Here is a 24594-nt window from a genome sequence, read left to right on the forward strand (position 1 = left end):
TGGAGCGGCGACTGCGGCCTGCTCCAAAGAGGAGGGGAGGAGAAGAGGAGGGAACTGGCCTGGGAGGGATCGTGGGAGAAGGCGGAATGTGGGAGGGCTCAAGGGGACGTGGGAGGAACGAAAGGGCTGGGGGAGAAAGGGGGGGCAGTCTCCCCTGGACAAGCACTTTTTTTGTAAGTCCTAGGACTGAACTCCAGGACCAAGACTCTTCTCCCAGCCGCTACGGCCCCCGCTCAGCCACAGGTAGGGGGAGTCACGCTGCCCGTGGGAGGAAGAAGAGTTGTGGATGGAGGATGGTGGAGGGAACCTGGGAAAAGGGGTGATGTGGGATAAAGTCAAAGGGAAGTCAAGCTACTGAGGGTTTTATTATTGTCAAAGAAGAGTGAGACACACGAAGAGTGGAGAAATGAAGCAGATATCGGGGGGCGGGGGCTGCGGGATGTTCCAAATAGGGCAGCCGGGAGGGCCCTAAGTCTGGGAGTTCCTCTGTGAGGCCCTCTCCCTGCGTCCCCAAGCCAAAATGTTCCCAAACAAAGCTGCCCTGTTGGGTTGTTTGAGTTGGGGGAAGCATGTAGGGGGGGTGGGGGGGGAGCTCGCTGTAGAGGGGCTGTTCTCCGCCCCAGACAGAGGGAAGGCCTTGGCAGAGAAGCCGATTGGTGCTCTCGCCTCCGCTTGCCCGTGACAGAGATGGCGGTGTTGGCAGGAGGCTTGGAAAACCCCACCCCATTCCCCACCCCCCCCCCCCACCCCCACCCCCGCCACCTTGAGGCCTGGCCCTCCTGGGCCCCTTGACCCTGCAGGGCATGTAGGATGTGCAAGAGTTCTCCAGTGCATTCTGGTTCTCTGCCTTCTCTGCCTGGAATCTGCCCAGAGAGGACTCTCGGCTTGGCTCCCATTCAGGGGACCTGAGATCCGAGGATCTCCTAAGCCCCTCCTTGCCTGCCTCTTTCCACAATCAGTAGCTATCTGTCCTCTGTCTGACTGGCTGAATAGGGTCATCTGGGTCCCTTCTGCCTCTGCTCCTTGGCTCTTGTCAGTTCCCCTCCTCCTCACCTATTGCCTGCCTTTCTCAGTTGCCCCCCAATTCTGTGTGCCAGGCTCTCTCCTGATCCCTCTCTATCCATCTTCAACATCGTTGCTCTCTCTACTGTCTCTGTTTGATCCCCTTTCATTCCCACAGTTTCCCTTCCTCTCACATTCTCTCTGTCTGGGTCTCCCTCTCCGTGTCTCTTGCTCAGTCTCTTCCTCTTTATCTGGACCATTCTCTGATCTTGGTCTCTAATCTCTGTCTTTTGATCACTGGGTCTCCTTGACCCACGAGTCGGGGTATGGAGGTGATGATAGCAGAACTAAGGAAAGGACATTGTGAGACATAACAACTAATAGTGAGAGTTTTATTCTTCACAAAAGGGAGGGAGAGCCTCTCTCTCTCCCTCCCCCGCCCCCCAATCTGGGTCTCTCAGTCTGTGTGCCTCTTTGACTCTGTGTTTCTGCTCTTATTTAGTATGTGTTCCTTTCTCACTGTCTCTCTTAGTCCGTGGATCCCTCTCTTTCTCTCGCACTGTCTCTCTGTCTCTGGTCTTAACCAGTGTCTCTTTTCCTCTCATGACCTCTCTCTCAGACCTGGGCCTGGCTCAATTTCAGCTTCTCTCACATATTCTCTCTCTGGGGCACCCAGGCCTTCCTTGCCATGCGACCTGTCAGTGTCTGGCAGTGGAGCCTGTGGGGGCTGCTGCTGTGCCTGCTGTGCAGCTCGTGCCTGGGATCTCCATCCCCATCCACGGCCCCTGAGAAGAGGGCTGGGAGCCAGGGGCTACGGTTCCGGCTGGCCGGCTTCCCCAGGAAGCCCTTCGAGGGCCGCGTGGAGATCCAGCGGGCTGGTGAATGGGGCACCATCTGCGATGACGACTTCACGCTGCAGGCTGCCCATGTCCTATGCCGGGAGCTGGGCTTCACAGAGGCCACAGGCTGGACCCACAGTGCCAAATACGGCCCTGGAACAGGTGAGCAATGCTCCAGGCACAGCCTAGGTATTGCCAAAGTGCAACCTAAATGTAGGGAGAGGGAACACCAGGATGGCACAGCCATAGGGACACAGAACACCAAGAAAAGCCAGTGTCAAGTACAACCATGGGGGACAAACCGACCAGCAGTCACTTCTCAGAGCTGTGTGAACTTAGGCTGGTCAGTGCCTTCTCTGAGCCTCAGATGCCCCATGTGCAAAATGACTAGGTGAACTCTAAGTTCCTTTCTGCTGCAAAAGTATGATTCTACAAAGCCACGTGCAAAGACAGCGCTGACACAGGTGAGCCCTGTATGATTAAAGTACAACTGGTTTCATGGGAAGCTGAAAGCAGGTAAATGATGTCTGGATGTCCCAAAGCCAGAAGGAATCACAGATACTGCAGCCAACAAAGTCAGATTATAGACCAGAGCTGAAACCAACAAGCTGGAACTTACCAAAGACAAGTATAAACTCTAGGACAAGTATGAATGTGGGTAGTAGGGGATTAGGAACAATTCTGAGACCTGGGGGTGCTTACACTGTATGAGCCCACAGTGAGATTGATAGAAACTGGTGCAGTCTGCAGCTAATCCCCCAGTTTCCACTGGCTAGATCACTTCTGGAATGAAGTGTCACTTTAGATGCCACATTTCCAGAGAGACAGTAGAAAATGGAAGTACTGGGAATTCCCTGGTGGTCCAGGATTAGGACTCCGCGCTTTCACTGCCAAGGGTGCAGGTTCAATCCCTGGTCAGGGAACTAAGATCCTAAAAATGGAAGTATATTCAGAGGAGAGCTGGCCAGATGTGAAAGACTGGAAGCCAATTTTCAAGGAATAGCTGAAGAAACCAGGGATATTTGGTATGAAAGGAAAAAGCTTTGGATAACAATTACATGATGGTTGTCTTCAAATGTGAGTACAGTCATTTGGCTGAGGGTTTTTTCTGGATGGCATCAAAGGACTGAATCAGACCTGGAGTGGGGGAGTCATAAAAGAGTCTCAAGGACTTTGTGATGGTTCCAACAGCCCGCTGGGGCAGGAGGTAGGTATCCCAGCAGAAGCTGGGTAAGTCCTGTCAGTATATGCATGAGGGGTCCCTGCACATTAGCTGGGACCAACCTTTGAGGGGCCACCCAATTCTGAGAGAAAGTCGGTGATATTCATTTCAGTTTGGTCCAGGCAGAGAGAAGAACGCAGGGCAATGTGGCAATGCAGATGGGGGGCACATGGGAGAATGTAAGGCTGAGGTGAAAGGATTTTACATTTCCAAATCTCACAAATGGCTCAAATCCCTAAGCCCCCATGTATTGGTTGTGGTCTTAGTCAAGTTACTTAACTCCTCAGAACTCCAATTTCTTTATACAAAATGGTGATAATACCTTCTGGCAGCTCTGTTCTAAGGATGCTCACATATGTACATACCTTGGCAGATTGCCTCACATACAGTAGGTACTTGATTAATTGTAGCTGTCATTGAATGGGTAAGGGCTGATCAGAACTTCAGTGTTGACTCTTGGTTTTTTTTATTCACCCTACCAAATTCTTGGGTATCCCCAGATCACTATCAACCCTCCATCAATCCTATGCTCCCTTTCGTATTCCTTTCCAGGGTCCCCTGTCCCTTCCCCACTCATTACCTTACCAGGTATGAGGCTTCCATGCTCATTCTCACCAGCATCCCCATACTACCTCTCCAAGCCCCTCTGTCCCCTTATCTCCCGCCCCTCCACAGGCCGCATCTGGCTGGACAACCTGAGCTGCAGTGGGACTGAGCAGAGTGTGACTGAATGTGCCTCCCGGGGCTGGGGGAACAGTGACTGTACCCACGATGAGGATGCCGGGGTCATCTGCAAGGACGAGCGCCTCCCCGGCTTCTCGGATTCCAATGTCATTGAGGTCTGTAGTTCATAAACACACACACACACACGCTCACACACACACACCACCCAGGGTGGCGAGACACAGAGGGCTGTGGAGTGGTTATATGCGCAGATACTAGAAGGTAGAGGATCCCATATGCCCAAGGGGATAATTTGGGTTGGTGGGGGACTTGGGGGGGCACAAAATGATAGGGCTCCGAGACACTGTATAGTCCAGGTTTTAGCATTAGCATTCAAGTTACTAAGCCTGGCATGAGCCTCTCCAACTTCATCCCTGGTCCTCAGGGCACTGTGCTCTCCTTCACCTCAGATATTCCTCCTCTCCAGGGACATCTCCCTTCTTACTTTCTCCTCCTCCTTCAATACCACTTCCTCTGTGAAGTGCTCCCTCAGGCTCCAGGCAGAGTTAGATGCTACTTCCCCAGCTTCTTCTGGACCCTTAGTCATTTCTCAGAGCATAGCATGTCCTTGCACACTCATGGCTGCAGGAGGGTCAACACACCCACACACCCCAAGAGAGTCAACATACCCACACACCTCCTGGAGAGCAGGCCTGCCTCTCAGCCCCGTCTCGCCATTGGGTTTACAGCAAGCTCACTCAGTCAGGGTTCCTTGAGGGTGGCCGGACATATGAAAGGTGTCATTGGGATTCCTTCCTCTACTTGTGGTCCCATCCCCAGGTAGAGCATCACCTGCAAGTGGAGGAGGTACGAATTCGACCAGCCGTTGGGCGGGGCAGGCGGCCCCTGCCCGCGACTGAGGGACTGGTCGAAGTCAGGCTTCCGGACGGCTGGTCGCAAGTGTGTGACAAAGGATGGAGCGCCCATAACAGCCACGTGGTCTGCGGGATGCTGGGCTTCCCTAGCGAAAAGAGGGTCAACGTGGCCTTCTACAGGTGAAGGGACGAGGGCGCTTGTTAGGGAATGGTGTTGAGAGACCTCCGAGGGGGCTGGGGCACTGGGGGAACCTGGGCTCCGGAAGAGTGGGGAAATGTGGAGGCCTCTGCTAAACTGGAGAGTTGAGAAATCTTGCGGGACCATGAAGCGGTCCCCGAGGCGAGTCTGCCACGGGACCGGCGAGGCTCGAGCTTTCTAGCGGCCCGAGCCGGCGCGGGGTGAGCGGCGGCTATGGCGTCGGTGCCCGTGACTCCATCGGTCGCCAGGCGGCGTCTCCGCGACCCGGGGCGAGCGCCGGGTCTCGCGAGGCCATGTCCAGCGGCCCGCAGGCCCGCGGGCGGTTGCGGTTACGGTGCAGGCACTGGCGCGGCCCAGGAGCCCGCGGGTCGATTTAGGGGGGGTGGGGGCGCGGCCATGCCCTGCAGAGGCGGAACTGGGGCGGGGCCGGACGCCGGGAGTCTGAAGGTGACAGGTCCGGAGCATCCCCGGGGCGGTGCGTCCCCGCCAGAGCGCCAATCCCTGAAGGCCGGAGGGCGCCGGGAGGGGCCTGGCGCCTCCCTGGGTCCAGGCGGCCCACGAGGCGTCTGTGATCGCGCGAGCCCTCAGGACTCCTAGGCAAGTTCTCCAGAATATGCTTCGGCCCAGAAGCCCGGCCCTCTTCACCTGCTCTGGAGCCCTGGTGTACGCGCCGGCCTCTAGGAAACGGATCGCACTGGTGACCGGTCCTGTGCTTAACAGCGTCTCGCTTCCCTGGAGCATCTAATTGGGCATTTTGAGAAATTTAGAAATTTCTCTGTAATTTAAATGATTGTTTTCTTCATCTCTTCCTTAGATCCGTTTTGCAGTTAGACCTCTTAACATCTGGGTGACCTTCCACTGGGTACACTACTTCAGATGTGGTCTGATCAGGGCAGGGTACAGCAGAAATGCTCACTTTTAATTAAAGCATGTGTAGATTTTGCATTGCCTTTCTGTTGAGGCAGCATCCCACTGCTCATATTGACCCTGTAATCACCTAAATTGGGTCCTCTCTCATCCTTGATACTAATAGAGCAGCCTAAATCTGTTGAGTTTACCCTATTAGTTTATACATCATTTAAAAACCATTAAAAAGCCATGATGATCCCATGAGATTATCTTGAATCTTGACATTATTTTCCACTTGTCATCCCTCCCTGCCTCCTCTGTTCATTTTCCACTTGTCATCCCTCCCTGCCTCCTCTGTTCAACAGATATGATAGCTCTGCTTCCTGACTTCATCAAAGTGACTGTTAAAATTGTTGAAATCTTTAAAACCAAAGTCTAACTCTTCTTATGAATCCTCCAGATTTACATCAAACCTTTAATCATTAGTTGTAAAATGTTTTTTCAGCCAATTGGGAACAAACTGAACACTACAATGATGTAGCCAACATTATACCATCTTATCTGTAATGAAATCATGGGAGATTTTATTAGTCTGCTAAAATCCAGCTATATTATGTTCACAGCCATTCTGCAGCCTTCCAATTTAGTAATCTTACCAAGAAAGGAAATCATGGTGGTTTGACTGGGCTAATTTTTACTGAAATCCTTTTAGATTTCTAAGGATCACCATATTTTTCCTCAATGCTCACAAACTTTCTATTTAATAACTTATTCTAGAATATTAATTATCTGTAGATTGAAGAATCCTCTTCCTTCTTTTCAAAAATCAGTACATTATCCAACCTCCAGTCTTTTCCATACTTGCTCAGATTTTCTTTGCCTTGGCTCTGAAACACATCTTTCAGCCCCAAGGAATATACTTTATCTGGCATAGGGACTCATATGGTTTAAAACATCTATGTGCTGTGCTCCTTTGTTATTATCTACCTTGGGGCTATATTTCTTTCCCTGTGCTTGTTCTTTACCTTTCCTAATCCAAACACCAGGTTCTGAAAGATTAGTACGATTTAAATAGCAGGCATTTCAGGTGAAGAGGGTAGCATGAACAAAAGTGTAGAGAGTCATTCATTCAACATTTATTTATTGAGTGCCTACTGTGTGCCAGGGACTGTTGTAGATACTAGGGATTCAATAATGAACAAAACAGACAAAAATCTCTGATCTCATGGACTAGGGAAGTACCAGAAAACGAGTAACATTACAAAATGTAAGGATGGCAAAGGGCGTAATAGATAAAAATAAAGCAGGGAAAGGGTTAGGAAGCGGGACCGGGATTGCAGTTTTAAATAGGTCAGAGGAGGCATCATTTGAGAAAATATTTAAAGGAGGCAAAGGCACAAGCTATGCAAAAATCTAGATGAGCATCTCCAGGAAGAGGCATCATAAATGAGAAGATCCTGGGGAGTGTGGTGGTGTGTATCACGATGTGGGGGATGGGGGATTCTTGTCATGCTCCAGGAGACCCCTGGGGCTGGAGCTGAGTGAACAAGGGAGAAAATGATAGGACATGTGATGCAGGAGGAGATAGGGAAAGAACGGGGAGCCAGATCATATAGGGCCATTTGAGAGTCTTTGGTTTTTACTCTGTGTGAGATAAGGTTTGGGGCAGAGGTGTGACATCTGACTTCCACTTTTTATGTATTATTTGGGCTGCTTTGTTAAGAATAGACTGTAAGGGATGTGGCAGAATCAAGCGTCAGGGAGATAAGGCAAAGTGCAAAGAGGGGACTACCCTGGCAGTCCAGTGGTTAAGACTCTATGCTCCCAATGCAGGGGGTACGGGTTCGATCCCTGGTCAGGAAACTAAGATCCTGCGTGCTGCATGGCGTGGTGCGGCGTGGCCAAACAAAAAACAACAACAACAACAAAATGCAGGGCTTCCCTCGTGGCGCAGTGGTTGAGAGTCTGCCTGCCGATGCAGGGGACGCGGGTTCGTGCCCCGGTCCGGGAAGATCCTACATGCCGCGGAGCGGCTGGGCCCGTGAGCCATGGCCGCTGAGCCTGCGCGTCCGGAGCCTGCGCTCCGCAACGGGAGAGGCCGCAACAGTGAGAGGCCCACGTACCGCAAAAAAAAAAAAAAAAAAATGCAAACGGAGGTGAGGTAGAAAGAAAAGCAGGTGAGTGTGGAGGCCTAGAAGCCAAGTAAAGTGCTTCAAGGAAGAGTGATCAAGTGTGTCAGTGCCGCTGATGGGTGTAAAAACATGAGGACTGAGAAATGAATACTGGATTTAGCAACCTGGAAGTTATTGCTGACCCCGACAAAGATGAAAATGAATAGGATATTTTGAAAGACAGTTGACAAGAGTAGAAGATTTATACTGAGAAATAGTGGAAGAAAGATCCGAATGGATAGAGTAAGGCTAGAAAATGGAACACTTTTCATGCCAGATTGGAGAGTTTTACCTTTATCTTATGGAAAATTAAAAAATAAAAGTACTTGTATGGGACAGTGATAAAATAAGGCCAATGTTTTTAAAAGTTTGATAGTAGTGAACTGGAAGAGGAAGTTCTAGATGCAGTAAGATTAGTCATGAAGCTGATCGGGAGGATGACAACGAGGAGAGAGGGGAATGAATAGATGTAGGATGACTGATAGAATATAGAAAATAAGAGAAGAAAGAACTAAAATGATACTGAAGCTGCTCAAGAGAAGGATGGTATCCATCAGGCATCTCTGGGCTTCAAGTTAATATGAACTAACTTTAGACGTGGGCCGTCCCGGGGCATTTTGAGGCCCAGGAATTGTCCCCACGTATATACAGCCTCAAGTAAGTTTCGGAAATCAGGAATATTTGTGTACCTATTGTGATCTCTTACTGAGTCTGGGATATGAAGGCTGGAGAAGGAAATATACTTAGTTCAGTGTTCATTCTTAGTGGGGAAAGAGATTACAGGGGTCCTGGGAGATTCTGTGATGAGGATATGGTATAGATACTCCTTCACAGGTCAAGTCGGACAGAGGGAGAATCCTCGTAGGTAATACAATTATAAAGGCTAGGCAAGATAGTTATAAACAACTCTACCTTCCTTAGAGAAAGAAGATGCATCTGCTAGGTTTTAGAGGAAGTCAGTAAGATTTAGAGAATAAGAAAATCAGAATGTGATATATTTATCATTTTTAAACTTGGTTTGGTAGTTCTACCCTAGAACATGTGAAAGTTGTAGAATCTTAGAAGAGGAAAATAATGTACAGATAATTGAACCATTTACTGCCCTTTTTCAGGCAAAGAAGTTGAGGTTCTAAGAGCTTAAGTGCTGTTTAAGAAGTCACTCTTCTAGTTCATTTCAGTTTGATAGATATTTATTGAACTCCTACTATTTGCCAAGCACTGTGCAAGGTGCTCAGAATACAGAGGTGATGAGAGAGTTAGTTAGGCACCAAATCATAGAAGACCTTATAGGCTATGTTAAGGATTTGGATCTTTATGATAAAAGTAATGGAAAATCATTGAAGTTTTTTAATGAGGAGGGCTGTGAGAGGACATGATCAGGTTTGTGGCTCTGAGAGATTACTTTGACTGCATTTCTGAGAATGGTTTAGAGAAGAGCAAGAGCAAATGGATTAGAGAGTTGTTTAGGACAGAACATTGACAGGACTTCGTTACGGATTGAAGAGGGAAGAGTCAAGGTTGACTCCTAGGTTTCCGGCGTAGATTTTGCTGGAAGAGTTATGTTTATTTTTTAGACCCACATTAAATTTTAGATAACTTTGAGATATCTAAGTAGGAACATCAAGAAGGCAATGGAATATACAAGGTTAGGTGTGAACGAGAACATATAAAGAGAGGATGTGGAGTGAGAAGAATACCTTAGAGCTCTAAAAATTTTAATGACTATATAGAGGGGGAGCCTGATAAGAAGACCAAGAAAGAGCAACCAGAATTAGGACTGAAACAAGGCCAGTAGTGTTGTGACAGCCAAGGAGGGAAAGAGAGAACAGCAGTGTCAGATGCTACCAAGAGTCAATGGGATGAAGACTAAAAAAGAAGAAAAAAAAATCTTCTGGATTTATCATCGCAGAGTGATGCGGGGGGGGGGGGAGGCGGAAACCAGAAAGGGGCGGGTTAGGGAGTGAGTGGGAGGAAGGATGATGAGTGTTGACAACCACTGAAAAGTTTTTCTATGAAGAGGGAGAAAGATGTGGGGTGGAGGGTGTGTGTGTGTGTGAGAGAGAGAGAGAGAGAGAGAGGGCGCCGAACATGTTTAAAAGGATTCGATTGAGAAGGAGAGGTTATGTGCAACTTCTCAGTTGAGAAGGAGAGAAAGGAACATAGGGGAAGGAATTCAGAAACGTTTGGGGGCAGTGGCCTTAGAGAAGAAAGACAGTTGGAATGAGAAAAGGATGTGCAGATGCAGGTAGCTTTTTATGTTTGATGGTTGAAGGAACACATGATAGGGAAAACAAGCACATTTGTGAATGAAGAAATATCAATCAAGACAAATAACAGTACTGGTCCTAAACAAGTACCAGGTCCTTAATGTAACCTGTATTTGCCTTATAATGTATATTATTATATATACCATATAATATATAATATAAAGACCTTATATAGTCCTTAAATAACTTAGAGAAGAAGTACTTCTAAATTTCTAGGTAATACTACATTTTTCTGAATACAACGCTGGAGATCAGAATGATCTCTCTGGGTTACTGGTGAAAGAAAGTGCCAAGTATATTTCATTTCAGACATGTTTGAGAAAAACACATCTAGAGAAAAAGTTTCACACTATACATATATGATGAAAGGTTCTAAACTCTTAGTAGCGTCTCAGGAAAGTTTCTTAGTAGTTTCTCAGGAAAGGGACCCGAGAGTTATTGTAGACTCTTTGCTAGGAATGTTGGACATATTGAACGTTTTGGCAAAAAGACCAACTAAGTACATCCTCAGTAAGAAGCCAGGGCAGGAGGTACCAAGCAGATTCAGCCCTGTTAAAATCCATTTATTAAAATCCTAGCACATCTGCACATAGTATACCATATCCAAAGATGACTCCTCAAGAGAAACAGCAGAGCAGGAACATGTTCAAAGAGATGATAACTAAGAGGATAACAGGGAATTCCATAAATTTTGTAAGGACAGACAAGACCTGCATTCATTATACATAGTTGGACAGGACAAAGGGGGCAAAGTGAAAGTCTTTGAAATCAAAGGGAGAATGAGTGGAGAAACAGACCTAGTTTCCACGCATTAGACTTAAGGCAACTTCTTGAAGAATAAAATAGGTCAAATATTTAGGCCAATTAAGAAGAAATAAGGTTTTAGAACTTAATCCCTGGAAGTAAGTTTGGGAAATGAGCTCAGTTTGTGAATGACTAAAGCAGTGACTAAAGCATATGGGATTTAACTAAAGCAGGAAGGGTTCTGTCACCCTAAGCAGCCTGGCCTTATGCTCCCCATTCAGACCAAGTCAACGTCCCTTACTATCCAGCCTTGGTCCTTGGTCCTGGTTCACTGGCCTCAGGCCTGGACATGCCAGAAGCCAGAGAGCATCCAAGGAAAAAATACATAGCCTCTCTAGGTGTGACCAAGCCAGTTCTCTCTCCTTGCCTAGTCAGTCTGGCAATCCTAACCCTTTCTACTTACACCCATTCCCCTAGCCCTCCCCCCAGGTTTAGATCAGCCCTAATATCAACCCAAGAGTCCTTATCCCCTATCTGCCTTAACCTAATTTCTGTGGGTCCTGGTATAGGGTCTTTATCAGCCCCGAGTCCATGTCCTTCACTGCTGCTCACCTGTCTGGTAATGTGCTTATGAGGCCAAACAGCTGTGAAGGGTTGAACTTTGGAGGTATCTGATGTTATAAGATCCTGCCACCAGGAGCCCTCTAACTATTGGAAAAGAAATCTTGCCCCTGGTCCCAGTTGCACTAGCTTTTCCCACTTAGTTCTAGACTGATCCTGACTCTGCTGCTGCCTTGTCCTCACAGAAAGTTGAGGAAGCGAGCGGCCAAAGCCTCGACCCGATGCTCCAAGCCCCTTGGAAGGTAATGGGGCAAGAGCCCCGGGACCTCCTGCTCATCCCTGTGACCCCAGGAGGTGGATGGATGGAAGGCAGCCTATCCATGTCCATCCCAGAACCCAAGCTGATGAATCAGGGATATGACTGGAAAATGGCCATTCCAGGGGAGAGGGGAGGGGAGGCAGGCATGGGGATGGGTAAGCTTTGATCTTAGGAAGCCCAAGGAGGAAATAATGCAGGAATGGCTTAGGAAAAGCCTCTGCATCTTTATACTTCCCCCAAATAGCTTGGACTCCAGCCTCAGCCACCTGCATGCTTCCTCCCCTGCCCCAACTCCTAACCTCCCTTAATTCATCTGCATTCCCATTCTCTCTTCTCCCTTTACCATTCCTCTTATCTCCTCTCCCCTCACCACCTGGATTGACATAACTAGTTTTCTCGTAACTGTTGCTGAATCCAGAGAGCAGCATGTATTCCAAAAGTAGTTAAGTGGTATGCAGCAGTATATGTGGAAAATCTGACTGCCTTTGCTTTGCCCCTCCCCATACTCTGCATGAAGGGTCCTTCCTAGAAACAGAAAATAATAATAATAATAATCCTTTACTTTTCCCTGGCAACATACCTGACCGCTACCTCCAATAACTTCTTTCTCCTTTTTTCAGACCAGTCATCAAGCTTAAAGCCAAACCCAAACCCCGAGTGGGCAGGGGGCCAATCAAGAGGTAAACAAAGTTCAGGCTAAGTGGAGAGGAGAGGGAGTGCCGAGTGACGAGTCAGGGGTGTCGGGCTGTGGTCAGGAAGGGGTCCAAGAGAAGCCTCCACCAAGAGGTGGAAGAGCAGCAGCAACTGTTACAAGCCACCTTCCAGATGAGTCACCGAAATGTAAAGTAAGACTGGCCCTTATGTGGTTCTCTGAGGAATTATGCTTGTCACAGGATTTTTGAAAATCTCAGAAGTTCATCCACTGACTACCCTTGTTCCACAGGCTTATTTACCTTCACCCAGCAGATTTTAGTAGATACTCTGGCACTCTTGTCCTTCAGATGCCATGCTTGCCTCTCCCCCAAGAAGTTAAGTTTGCCTAAGGGATCAGTGTTCCCATCCTACCTTTATTTAATTGTTAAAAATAAGTGCTACCAGCTTGGAAGTGAGACTGAGGATCCCCTCTGGAAACTTTGTCGGGGATGGAGTCACATGGAAGTCCTGATCTCTGGCCCAGTTCACACAATTAGGCTCCCAGTCCCATCATTTTCCTCCTGGGTTCCTTCAGAACCCCAGGGAATGGAAAGCTTCCAATCCCGATGATTGTGTCTCACTTGGTTTCTAAAGACAATTTGTGCGTGAGAAGTCTCTCTGATAGCGTCTGCAGCAGTAGTTGAGGTATAGAGAATTCATCCCTTTCTATTGTTTCCTCCTCTCTTCACAGCATTCCGAGATCACCCAGTGGCCCCTGGTACCCCTCATTCCCCAGCTCCTCCCTCTGGTGCCTTCAAAGGGGCTTGGAATTTGGGAGTGTTCTTGCAGTGCCCTTCCAGCTTAGGGTCATCTTGCCCAACATGGCCATACTCTGGCCTTCCCTGACCCCCACATTAAAATGCACACTGGTGTTTTTATTTTGTCAGTTATGGGGAAAAAAGGAGGAGAGAGTTTAGAAGAGAGATGTCTTTTTCCTCCGATGGCGTCTTTGACTTTTATTTTCAGCCAGACAGGACTTTGGGAGAATACCTGGTCTCTTTGAATCCACTTATCTTGAGCTCGCAAAGGTATTCTGTAAAGTCTCCAGGCTTCCTTTGTCTGATTTGTTTATAACTTGTCCATCTCTCTGTGTCTTCCCAGCCAATGGCTTCAAATCGTCATATTCCTTCCTTCCTCTGACATCAAGTAATGGAGCACATTACTGCAATAATTCACTGCCAAACCAGCCTCACAGACCCACTCCACCAACACCAGGCCTCATCTGGTTCCTTTCCTCTCTGGGTTCAAACCAGCTGTTCTGGGAAGAAAGTACTTCTCTCATCACACGGCTCACTGCAGTATCTCATTCCGTTGGTGTCAATAAGCAAGTCTCCTCATTCTCTCTAGCATCTCTCTGCTGTGTTTCCAAGTTTTAACATCTCTAATTTAGTCCCATTTTCCCACTTGAGGGGCTATGGAACATTCTTTCTGTTACATTTAAACTGCAGAAGCATGGACTACCTCATTAAAGACTCATACAGTTCAGCTTAGGTCTGGGGATATCTTCAGCCTTCTGTTGTTCATATTCACTCTCCTTCTCTGGTCACGTGGCCTCTCTTTGTCTGTCTTGCATTTGTACATCTTCGTTCCTGTATATACCAGCTCCAGTCTTTCCTGTGTTCACCGTCTGGTCTGTTCTTCCATAACTGCCCATCATCCTCTGGCCTGGAAACCCCTCTGGCCTCTAAGAAGCCATGTAGACGCAAGACTTACTCACTCCTTTGCATCCTGACTCATTTAGTTATTTCAGTCACAGCGTAATAGAAGGATCTGCTCACTCTGGCTATCCAGGCTTCCTGTTTGTGTCAGCTACTCCCTCCTACCCATCTCTTCCAGCTGGGCAGTCCTGGCTTCCTCTTGTCTTTGCACAGTAGCGTCAGCCTCAGCCTCCATTAGGGCCAGCACCCTGAAACCGTACAGAACAAGGCTTCTGTCAGGCAAGGCAGGAAGACGAGCCTTCCTTCCCATAGGGTTCTTCTGCTGCAGAAGGTCCCCAAGGACCAGCCCCCGTCCAGGTAATCTAGGCTCTTTCGGCCTAGAAACTCGCCATTACCTTTGTCTCTTTGTCTCTGTGTTTTTGCGGAGAAGAGGGGAAGAAGAAGGGCTAAAGTGGTCGTGGGTGGAGGCACGGAGTGGGAGGAGGGATGTGGGCAAAGAGGCAGGAGCACTGCTTTACCCTACTGCTCCCACTCCTGTCCCCCCAGGCTGCTGGCCCAGCGGCAGCAACACTCCTTTGGTCTGCATGGGGTGGCGTGCGTGGGCACGGAGGCCCACCTCTCTCTCTGCTCCTTGGAGTTCTATCGTGCCAATGACACCACCAGGTGCCCTGGGGGGGGCCCTGCGGTGGTGAGCTGTGTGCCAAGCCCTCTCTACGCAGCGTCCAGTGGCCAGAAGAAGCAACAGTCGAAGCCTCAGGGGGAGGTGTGTGAGACAGTGACTATGACCTTCCCCACCCCAGGCGGAGAACCCCCAGCCTGGCCAGCCCCTGATTAAGCACAGCCTTGACCTTTGAGGACAGAGAGGAACCTCCTACCTCCCATGCTCCCTCCCACCAGAATCTCATTCATCTCCCGGGTCTACTCAGCCCTCTCTGTGCTGATGTTTCCATTCACTGCTGGGCACCTCTCTCTCCTTTACAGGCCCGAGTGCGATTAAAGGGTGGAGCCCACCCAGGAGAGGGCCGGGTAGAAGTCCTGAAGGCTGGCACGTGGGGCACAGTCTGTGACCGCAAGTGGGACCTGCAGGCAGCCAGCGTGGTGTGTCGGGAGCTGGGCTTCGGGAGTGCTCGAGAGGCTCTGAGCGGTGCCCGCATGGGGCAGGGTGAGGGGGGTGCAGGTGGGAGGGAGAGGGAAGGAGGAGGTACACACTTCTGGGGGAGGGTACATTCATTAGGAAGGAGACCCTTGGACAGATAATGAAGTTAGAACCTCCTGATCTTTGACCTCTGACCTTAGGCATGGGTGCCATCCATTTGAGTGAAGTTCGATGCTCTGGCCAGGAACCCTCCCTCTGGAAGTGCCCCCACAGGAACATCACAGCTGAGGACTGTTCCCATAGCCAAGATGCTGGAGTCCGATGCAACCTGCCCTACACTGGGGTAGAGACCAAGGTCAGTCATTCTTTCCACTTGATTCAGGTATCTCACATCCTATCCAGTTCTGGTCATGATCTGCAGTCTGATGCCCACTGCCCCATGCCCCTGCCATCCAGCAGCTCCCACCTGATGCCACCACTTGCTAGCCCTTTAAGTGCCTCTGAATCACCATTCAGCCATAGGCCTGCTACAGACTCCCACTACTCCACCCCCAAAAGCTTCCCCAGTACTTCCACTGTGTCACTACAGATCCGACTCAGCGGGGGCCGCAGCCGACATGAAGGGCGAGTCGAGGTGCAAACAGGAGGACCTGGGTCCCTTCGCTGGGGCCTCATCTGTGGGGATGACTGGGGGACGCTGGAGGCCATGGTTGCCTGCAGGCAACTCGGACTGGGCTATGCCAACCACGGCCTGCAGGTGAGTGGGGAGGAGAGAGGAACCAAGGCTATTGCCTCCAAAGGCTGTGTTTGGGGCAGAGGACTGTCAAATTGAGTCCCTTGGCCTGGGAGGCTGGATGGTGGCCTCACAAAAACACCTCTGTGTGTCCCCAGGAGACCTGGTACTGGGACTCAGGGAATGTCACAGAGGTGGTGATGAGTGGAGTGCACTGCACAGGGACTGAGCTGTCCCTGGACCAGTGTGCCCATCACGGCACCCACGTCGCCTGCAAGAGGACAGGAAGCCATTTCACTGCTGGAGTCATTTGTTCTGAGAGTGAGTGAAGGGTCGGGCGACTCAAGCCGGGGAAGGGAGGCTGTGGGCTACCCCTCTGCAGGGAGAGAGAGCTGCAATCCGGAGGGGTCCGCCTCCCCTGCAGAAAACCAGTCTCACCCGACTTTCTGGGGGTGGGGGGCAGGGGATGCGGGGCAGGGGGGGGGGGTGGGGGTGGACGCACTCCCATCCGTCCCTGCCCCTCAGCAGGGAGTTCTAACCCTCCCCTTCCTTCCTCGGCGCAGCCGCGTCAGATCTGCTGCTGCACTCAGCCCTGGTGCAGGAGAGCGCGTACATCGAGGACAGGCCCCTGCACATGTTATACTGTGCTGCTGAAGAGAACTGCCTGGCTAGCTCGGCCCGCTCAGCCGACTGGCCTTACGGCCACCGGCGTCTGCTCCGATTCTCCTCCCAGATCCACAACCTGGGACGCGCTGACTTCAGGCCCAAGGCTGGGCGCCACTCCTGGGTGTGGCATGAGTGTCATGGGTGAGAGGGTCAAGTAGAAGGGCAAGGCCACGGGGGACGGGGCAAGCCTGCTGTGGGCAGGGAAGGAAACAGGGGTTCCCTTGTCCCCACAGGCATTATCACAGTATGGACATCTTCACTCACTATGATATCCTGACCCCCAACGGCACCAAGGTGGCTGAGGGCCACAAAGCTAGTTTCTGTCTAGAAGACACCGAGTGTCAGGAGGGTGAGTTGGGGCCTAGAGTAGACTACAGTTTCCTCATCCCCACAGCCTTGCCTCACACTGACATATGCTTATCTCTTCAGATGTCTCCAAGAGGTATGAGTGTGCCAACTTTGGAGAGCAGGGCATTACTGTGGGTTGCTGGGATCTCTACCGGCATGACATCGACTGTCAGTGGATTGACATCACAGATGTGAAGCCAGGAAACTACGTTCTGCAGGTGCCGGGGATCTAAGATTTCCAGCTATTGCATGGGAGGAGTGTTTATTAAAGACACATTTGGATTTGAGGACTGCAGCCGGTTAAGCTGGCATTTTCCCACTCACAGGTGGTCATCAACCCCAATTTTGAAGTAGCAGAAAGTGACTTCACCAACAATGCAATGAAATGTAACTGCAAATATGATGGACATCGCATCTGGGTGCACAACTGCCACATTGGTATTTGGTGGGAAGAGAAGCCAGAAAGACTGGGGGATGGGAGGGAAAGGCCTTCATTCTCTTCTCCCTAGGTTGTTTGCTTCTACGTCTTCCCACCCACTTGCGTATTTTCCAGTCTCCCCGCTTCTACCCACCCTTCCCCACAACGGGTCAATCTTCCTGCCCAAACCACATGTTCACCTTGCAGGTGATGCCTTCAGTGAAGAGGCCAACAGGAGGTTCGAACGCTACCCTGGCCAGACCAGCAACCAGATCATCTAAGGTGCCACCACCTTCCTCTGCAGACCACAACTGGCCCCTAATGGCAGGGGTCTGAGGCTGCCATTACCTCAGGAGCTTACCAAGGAATCCTTGACGTCAGCAGGCCCACAGCACTCATCCATTGTGCACTGTGGGTGTAGAACTGTCAAGCAGAAGTTATTGCCCTCCTTTTACGCCAGCTGTCTGGATCTGTGGCCAGGCATGGGGAATTTTGCTCCCAGGCCCAGCACCAAACCAAGCACGCCACAAAGAGGCGCACCTGATTGACTGCCCAGGAAAAGACAGCAGCAGCTCGTTTTCTCAAATAGGGAGGTCAGAATGGTCAATTCCCAATATCTCCTCTCAGTTCAGGGAGATACGGCTTTACCTCTAGCCTTTTTGTGGGGGGAAAGAGCAGTGCGCCACCCTTCCCCTCATTTTTGAGTATAACATGTTGCTAGGTATAATTTTATTTTATATAAAAAGTGTTTTTGTGATTCCTCAGGGCCCAGGGATTGGTGCTGGTAGTTGGAGGGACCTGCCCCCAACTGGTTCATTTAATCCTCCATCCAGGTGCCATAAGAACCCAAGCCAGGAAAGCAAGGTAGAAATCAGAGCAGGAGCCTCCTGCTCTTGCTGATCCATTCATTCTGTGACTTCAGGGGTCACATATAAGGTCAATGTTTCCGGTCCCCGCCGGATCCGCACTGCCAGCTGGGACTGGGTTCGAACGGCTTCATAAATATCTTCAGCATTTTGTACCAGCTGCTCCCCAATGGCCAAGATCACATCACCAGGCCGTAGACCAGCCCTATGGCAAAAAGTGTACAGAGAGATAAAGGAGGGAAGAGGTGGCCCAGTTCAAGGGCACATAAACACCTCACCCGTCTCCACCTCCCAGTGCAATCTCTCCCTCACCGGTGTGCAGGGGAGTCCAGGATGACTTTATGGATGAGCACACCATGCTGAACATCAGGAAAGCTTGGTTCTCGAAGCTGTAGTTCAGCAAGGATGCTGAAAGGACACAGATCACTTTGTTAATCACACCACGGCACTCTCCCAATTCTGGGTTCGCCTCAAATCTCTCATCAACACACTGATAAGTTATGGATAGGGCATGCACTAGATCCTCTTGAGACAAAAACAATTCACTTTCCGCCTTCTAGCAGTTAGGAAGTGGGACATGTATATAAAAGGTAACTAATTCCAAATGACACAGTATTAAATCAATAGCACTAATGTCATTCTAAAATTCTAAGAGAAGCTAGAAGGAGGTGGTATAACTTTAGCTGAACCTAGAAGGATTGGTCTGATATTTATATAAAATGAGAACAACATAAACAAAAACATGGGATTAGGAAATCAAGTTGGACGGAAAAGAATATACTCATAGGGAAGCCATGTCCGGAAGGTTGAGTTGAAGACATGGAAAATGGCCCCTAAACACCAGGCTAATGGATTGGAGATTGTAAATCAAAGCAATAACAGGATGAAATCAATCAGGTGGGAGGTATGCAAAGTGGAGTGGGGTGAGAAAATCAAGATAATGAGAGAGGACAGCTCTTCTGATAGTTCCAAGTATGAGGCAACTCATCTTAGATAAAGACAGAACTGAGAATGAAGCTCAACAGAAGTGCCAGGTGCCCACAACTGGTTACACTGATGGCCCTACCCCTATAGCTCATACCTGGGAGTCAGGGTTAGCATCATCACTCCAATGTAGCGGCGCTGGGACCCACTGCTTCCAAACCAGGAATCTGTGACAGAGGGACAAATAGGCCCCACCCAGCTACATCCTTCCTTCCCCCTCCTGCTCCTCCCAACAGACCCCTCTCCAACAAGCCCCCACCTCCACCCCCCACTACTTAAAGGAAACCCTTTACCCCCAAGCCAGGCTTACTCTTCTTTTCTCCACGATGTAGAAACTCTCGAAGGCGATCAGCAGGGATGGCAAAGGAGATTCCAGCTGTGACCTTCATGGTATTCACCCCAATCACCTCCCCATCCTGTTGGGACAGAGCCCACTATTCTCTAGCCCAAACAAATAGTAGGAGATGGGGGTACCTGAGCAAGAGTAGCAGGGAGTGTTGGGGAGTCGGGGAGATCTGGCTGGATTCCAGGAGACAGCCAACAAGAAACTGCTCAGAAACTTGACCAAACATCATTGAATTAGGGAAAACCCACCCCTTCCCACACTGACCTGGGACAGGGATTCTCGGAAAGGATGTCCCACTCACCAGGTTAACCAGGGGACCGCCAGAGTTTCCAAACTGCAGGACAAGGAGAAAATATGGAAGAGAGATCCAGGGACTCTATGCCTGGGGGCAAAACCAGGATGGAGGCACTTTCTCCAAATTCTCTCCTTTACCAGCCCATGAAGGGGTGGGCACGGTTTTTGCCACCCAACCTCCGTATACAGGCTAATCCACCATCTATCACAGCTGGTTCTTGCACCACACACCTCTACCCCCTCCCCCAACCTAGTCTGCCATTTCTCTCTTGTCAGGACGCACGTCAATAGCTGCATCAGTCTGGATGTATTCCACATTGGTTTGGGGAAGGCCCAGGTCTCTGGCTGGACGCTGAGCAGAGCTGACAATGCCGGATGTGATCGTGTTCTGCAGTGCAAAGGGACTTCCCATGGCAACAACAAACTCCCCTTGCCGGACATCGGCTGAACGTCCCAGGGGCAGCGTGGGGAGAGGCTCCTAAGGGAGAATGGGTACAAGAGACCTGTCATCTGGAGATGTGAGCAAATTCAGAGCCCCAACCAGACATGGCCTGCCCAGACCCCCACCTTGGTCTGAATCCTCAGCGTGGCGATATCTGCCACGGGATCCACAGCTGTGACGACAGCCTCATACGTATCGCCGCTAGGCAGCCTGACACGGACTCGGCGCCGATCAGCCACCACATGAGCGTTGGTAACGATGAGCCCGTCGGCAGCCACCACGAATCCTGAGCCATTCGAGATAGGGACTTCGCGGCCCGAAAAAGGGTGCCTGGGATAGGGGGGCGGGGGTTGGGGAAGCACGGATGTGAGGAGGCTCGGACCCCTCCTTCTCGCCCGCCCTCTACCCGCGGTTTCAGTTCCTCCGGGTCTACCCCACCGTTACCGGCCCAAGATCTCGATATAAACCACGGCAGGGGCCGTCTTCTCCACCACGTCCGCGATGAAGTTGTACTGGCTCCGGGGAGAGGGAGGCGGCGAGCCAAGGACCGAGGCGAGGACGGCCGGGGGACCCCGACCCCCGCCCCACAACAACAAGAGCACTGCCCCCCCAGCGCCCAGCGCCACCGCCAGCCACACGCGCGGACGGGTTCCAGGGGTCCCTGAGTCTTCCCGGATCCGGGGATCTGGGGTCCCCTGGATCAGCCGTGCTCGGGGATCCGAAGTCCCCGACGTCAGACATGTTCGTGGTTCAGGGACTCCCACAGACAACCGGGCCCCGAAACTGGGGGTCCCATAAGTCAGTCGGGCCCGAGGGTCAGGAGTTCCTGACGTCAGCAAGGCCCGGAGGTCAGGGGTCAACAGGGGTCCCTTTCCCCAGCGACCCCCTCCCAAAGCGCGCCATCCCCGGAGGCTCCAGACTGCACCCCGCCCCGCCCTCAGTGCAGCCATCAGCTCCGCCTCGGGAGCCTCGTCGCCCGCCCTGCACAGAGGAGGCGCCCTGGACGCTTAGCGGGCGGACAGCGGGACGCGGAGCACGCCGGTACCTGAAGTCTCCAGAAGTGCACGCCGGAACCAAGGATTCCGGGAGGCCGACTCCGCCCCGGCCCCGCGAATGCCGGGAATTGTGGTCCCAGTGGGACGCGAGTTATGAGGTGGTCAAAGGGCCCGCGAGGCATGCTGGGACCGCTAGCCCTTCCGGGGCGCCTCAGGATTTCGGGTCCCGGCACCCTGGGCGGATGCCCGAAGACTCCGCCTTCCCAAGAGCCCCTGCGGCGGGGTGCGAAGATGGCGGCGGCGTCGGCCCGGCGCCCCTAAAGCGGCGGCAATGGAGCCTCCCCCGTCGCCGGGGCCGGAGCGGCTCTTTGATTCGCACCGGTAAGATCCCCGGAGGGAAGAGACCGGCTCCCGCGTCCACTTGGCCTTCGGCACCCGATCACCCCGCCTCTCGCCCCCCAGGCTCCCGGGTGACGGCTTCCTGCTTCTCGCGCTGTTGCTCTACGCTCCAGTCGGGTTCTGCCTCCTCGTCCTGCGCGTCTTTCTTGGGATCCACGTCTTCCTGGTCAGCTGCGCGCTACCAGACAGCGTCCTTCGCAGGTTCCGACCCGGGCGCTCGGGGAGGGTCGGGGCTGGGCCTGGCCGGAGGCCGCGCAGTCACCACTGCCGGCGTTCCCAGGTTCGTGGTGCGGACCATGTGTGCAGTGCTGGGGCTCGTGGCCCGGCAGGAGGACTCCGGACTCCGAGATCACCGCGTCAGGATCCTCATTTCCAACCACGTGACACCTTTCGACCACAACATAGTCAACTTGCTCACCAGCTGTAGCACCGTGAGTTAGGGACGAAGCCGAGAGTGCCACGGGGCGGTTCCCTGGGGCCCAGCTCAAGGCTCCCCTCTCCGTGTCCGGGTTTCCTTTGGGGACCACAAGATACTGACCCTTACCTCTGACCCCCTTTTTCTACCCATTTGTCCGTTTTTCTCATTTCTCAACATTCTTTTCTTCTTGCTTTCTCTCCTTCCCATTCCCAGCCTCTACTCAATAGTCCCCCCAGCTTTGTGTGCTGGTCTCGGGGCTTCATGGAGATGGACGGGCGGGGGGAGTTGGTGGAGTCACTCAAGAGATTCTGTGCTTCAACGAGGCTTCCCCCCACCCCTCTGCTGCTATTCCCCGAGGAAGAGGCCACCAATGGCCGGGAGGGGCTCCTGCGCTTCAGGTGGGTGAGCACAGGTATCTGTCTCCAACTGTGTAGGTGGTCAGGCCTGGGAGCCCTTGGGTTTTCACAGCCTTTTTCAGCCCTACCCCCTCCCTTCCTAGTTCACTTACTTTCTGTCCACTTTTAGTTCTTTCCCCTGAATCCCTTTATTCTCCATATTTCTACGTGTACAGTTTGACAGTTACCCGTTTTTAAGTTGGGTATGAGCTGCTGACTGGGTTGGCTGGAATCCCATCCTACTATCTCTTCCCTCTTTTAGTTCCTGGCCATTTTCTATCCAGGATGTGGTACAGCCTCTTACCCTGCGAGTCCAGAGACCCCTAGTTTCTGTGGTGAGTGTGTTCAACAGGGAAGCTCTGGGTTTGGAGGGGAAGTTTCCCACTCCTGGCCCTGGCTTAGACCTCACTCATGCCCTCCCCTCAGACGGTGTCAGATGCCTCCTGGGTCTCAGAACTGCTGTGGTCACTTTTCGTCCCTTTCACGGTGTATCAAGTAAGGTATTAACTGTCCTCACTTTTTGGTGGCTGGGAGAAACTCGTCTCAAGGTCAAGGAAGTAGTTGCCTCTGCCCTGTCCATTTCCAGATCTTTTAATATCAAGGTGCTACCACAGAGGCAATATAAAGTATTTACTATCTCCCCTATCCTCACCACCACTGTTCCAAGAAAAGAGGTATCAGAGTGGAGAGTGGGTGCCCCCAACATGGTCCTGGGTTGTTTTTTTCAGGTGGCTTCGTCCTGTTCATCGACAGCTGGGGGAGGGGAGTGAGGAGTTCTCCCTCCGTGTACAACAGGTGGGAGGGGACACAGGCAGGGTGGAGGTGGGTTCTTTCCTTATGGGGAAGGAGAGGAAGGCTTAAGAAACTTCCAATCTTCCAATTCTCCCTAGCTGGTGGCCAAAGAGTTGGGCCAGACAGGGACACAACTCACTCCAGCAGACAAAGCAGAGCACATGAAGCGACAGAGACACCCCAGATTGCGTCCCCAGTCAGGTGTGTGGTCTCTGGACACAAAGCTTTTTAGCTTTTTTTCAGCCTGTTGTGCTTTCTTCCTTATGCCTGTACTAGTCAGCCTCTCCGTCCTCCTAGTTCTCCACTCACCTTATTTCGTATTTCTTTTTTGCAGCCCAGTCTTCTTTCCCTCCCTCCCCTGGACCTTCTCCTGATGTGCAGTTGACAACTCTGGCTCAGAGAGTGAAGGAGGTTTTACCCCATGTGCCACTGGGTGTCATCCAGAGAGACCTGGGTATGAGAAAGGGTAGACTCACGTAAGGAGACAGGCATAGAGACGGAAAGTGGGTGGTGAAGGGAGAAGGTGAACAGGGAAACAGACTGTCCTGTTCTCTCTTCCCTTCTGCCCAGCCAGGACTGGCTGTGTAGACTTGACTATCACTAATCTGCTTGAGGGAGCTGTAACTTTCATGCCTGAAGACATCACTGAGAGGACCCAGGCCCTTCCCACAGCCTCCACGCCCAAGGTGAGACCCAGAAAATGGGCAGGTCCAAGACTTGGGGTGGGATGGGACAGTCTGCATATCCCCTGTCCCTGACGTCTGTTTTTTTGATCCTGAGACCCTAGCACAGTGCCTCTCTTGCAAAGTAGGCATTCGATGCGTGTTTAATGGTGATGACTTCGCAAGCCCTCTGACATTGTGATCACCTCAGTTCCCCAGCTCTGGCCCGGTGACCCCTCAGCCCACAGCCCTAACATTTGCCAAGTCCTCCTGGGCCCGGCAGGAGAATCTGCAGGAGCGCAAGCAGGCGCTGTATGAATACGCAAGAAGGTGAGGGGCTTAGAGAACAGTGGGTAGGAAGGGGCCGATTGTATACGACAAAACCCATACAGTGTCTTCTCCTTATGTCCCACAGGAGATTCACAGAGAGGCAGGCCCAGGAGGCTGACTGAGTACAGGATGGCACCCAGAGCCGCAGGACGGAGACTGGGGGCAGCCCTCACCCAACTCACAACAGGCCGGATGGGTGGGTGGTAAAAAAGGAGGGATGGGGCTCCCCCCAATATCACATTAAATTCAGGGTTTTCACTCACGGTCTCTGTTGCCTCTCTGGGTCTCAGAAGCCCCATAGCAAGTTCCTTTTCCCTTGGTTGTAGGGATCAGGGATGAGGGCTTCCT

The 24594-nt window shown here is 51.5% G+C and overlaps 3 protein-coding genes across 13 annotated transcripts; 2 read left to right on the forward strand and 1 right to left on the reverse strand.

Annotated features, from left to right (window-relative positions):
* Positions 1-18080, forward strand: LOXL3 (lysyl oxidase like 3). 4 transcript variants are annotated; one of them, XM_089922932.1, is made up of 16 exons: positions 1-243; positions 1679-2003; positions 3739-3902; positions 4567-4781; positions 11602-11694; positions 12332-12391; positions 14609-14825; positions 15044-15224; positions 15359-15513; positions 15748-15915; positions 16050-16212; positions 16455-16698; positions 16791-16906; positions 16987-17123; positions 17232-17343; positions 17531-18080. In XM_089922932.1, exons 2-16 carry the CDS (start codon positions 1691-1693, stop codon positions 17602-17604), a joined length of 2412 nt encoding a protein of 803 aa, XP_089779058.1. In that variant the 5' UTR covers positions 1-243; positions 1679-1690; the 3' UTR covers positions 17605-18080. The 4 variants fall into 4 exon arrangements, with proteins under 4 accessions (XP_089779058.1, XP_022418726.1, XP_022418728.1 ...); XM_022563018.3 differs by lacking the exon at positions 11602-11694 and having other exon boundaries at positions 2-243; XM_022563020.3 differs by lacking the exons at positions 11602-11694; positions 12332-12391 and having other exon boundaries at positions 4-243.
* On the reverse strand, positions 17151-21925 carry HTRA2 (HtrA serine peptidase 2). Its single transcript, XM_022563026.3, has 8 exons — positions 20700-21925; positions 20381-20585; positions 20097-20291; positions 19821-19853; positions 19484-19589; positions 19271-19340; positions 18502-18597; positions 17151-18394 (listed from the first exon to the last, which is right to left on the reverse strand). Exons 1-8 carry the CDS (start codon positions 21203-21205, stop codon positions 18229-18231), a joined length of 1377 nt encoding a protein of 458 aa, XP_022418734.1. The 5' UTR covers positions 21206-21925; the 3' UTR covers positions 17151-18228.
* AUP1 (AUP1 lipid droplet regulating VLDL assembly factor) lies at positions 21295-24509 on the forward strand. 8 transcript variants are annotated; one of them, XM_022563027.3, is made up of 12 exons: positions 21306-21631; positions 21713-21850; positions 21930-22080; positions 22281-22465; positions 22725-22797; positions 22889-22962; positions 23191-23257; positions 23353-23455; positions 23589-23708; positions 23825-23940; positions 24128-24246; positions 24332-24509. In XM_022563027.3, the coding sequence occupies exons 1-12, from the start codon at positions 21582-21584 to the stop codon at positions 24366-24368; spliced, it is 1233 nt and encodes a 410-aa protein (XP_022418735.2). In that variant the 5' UTR covers positions 21306-21581; the 3' UTR covers positions 24369-24509. The 8 variants fall into 8 exon arrangements, 5 of the variants coding, with proteins under 5 accessions (XP_089779059.1, XP_022418735.2, XP_089779060.1 ...); XM_089922933.1 differs by having other exon boundaries at positions 21295-21631; positions 21713-22080; XR_016395378.1 differs by lacking the exon at positions 24332-24509 and having other exon boundaries at positions 21481-21631; positions 23589-23730; positions 24066-24178.
* Positions 24510-24594: the final 85 nt, after the last annotated feature.

This window comes from Delphinapterus leucas, chromosome 13, assembly GCF_059928025.1.
Source record: "Delphinapterus leucas isolate spDelLeu-1000000601 "Yukka" chromosome 13, BTC_Dleu_Yukka2, whole genome shotgun sequence".
Lineage (NCBI taxonomy): Eukaryota > Metazoa > Chordata > Mammalia > Artiodactyla > Monodontidae > Delphinapterus > Delphinapterus leucas.

What these genes read in the sequence shown, in the direction of transcription:
- AUP1 (XM_089922933.1), top strand. Translation starts at nt 21,493, where the DNA reads ATGCCCGAAGACTCCGCCTTCCCAAGAGCCCCTGCGGCGGGGTGCGAA. An exon ending in TTCACGGTGTATCAAGTAAG is followed by an intron (nt 22,963 to 23,190) that starts GTATTAACTGTC and finishes TGTTTTTTTCAG; the next exon opens with GTGGCTTCGTCCTGTTCATC. An exon ending in TCTCCCTCCGTGTACAACAG is followed by an intron (nt 23,258 to 23,352) that starts GTGGGAGGGGAC and finishes AATTCTCCCTAG; the next exon opens with CTGGTGGCCAAAGAGTTGGG.
- LOXL3 (XM_089922932.1), top strand. Translation starts at nt 1,691, where the DNA reads ATGCGACCTGTCAGTGTCTGGCAGTGGAGCCTGTGGGGGCTGCTGCTG. An exon ending in CAAATACGGCCCTGGAACAG is followed by an intron (nt 2,004 to 3,738) that starts GTGAGCAATGCT and finishes GCCCCTCCACAG; the next exon opens with GCCGCATCTGGCTGGACAAC. An exon ending in ATGCCAACCACGGCCTGCAG is followed by an intron (nt 15,916 to 16,049) that starts GTGAGTGGGGAG and finishes GTGTGTCCCCAG; the next exon opens with GAGACCTGGTACTGGGACTC.
- HTRA2 (XM_022563026.3), bottom strand. Translation starts at nt 21,205, where the DNA reads ATGGCTGCACTGAGGGCGGGGCGGGGTGCAGTCTGGAGCCTCCGGGGA. An exon ending in AGACTGATGCAGCTATTGAC is followed by an intron (nt 19,854 to 20,096) that starts GTGCGTCCTGAC and finishes CTTGTCCTGCAG; the next exon opens with TTTGGAAACTCTGGCGGTCC. An exon ending in CTGGACTCCCCTGCACACCG is followed by an intron (nt 18,395 to 18,501) that starts GTGAGGGAGAGA and finishes TTTTTGCCATAG; the next exon opens with GGCTGGTCTACGGCCTGGTG.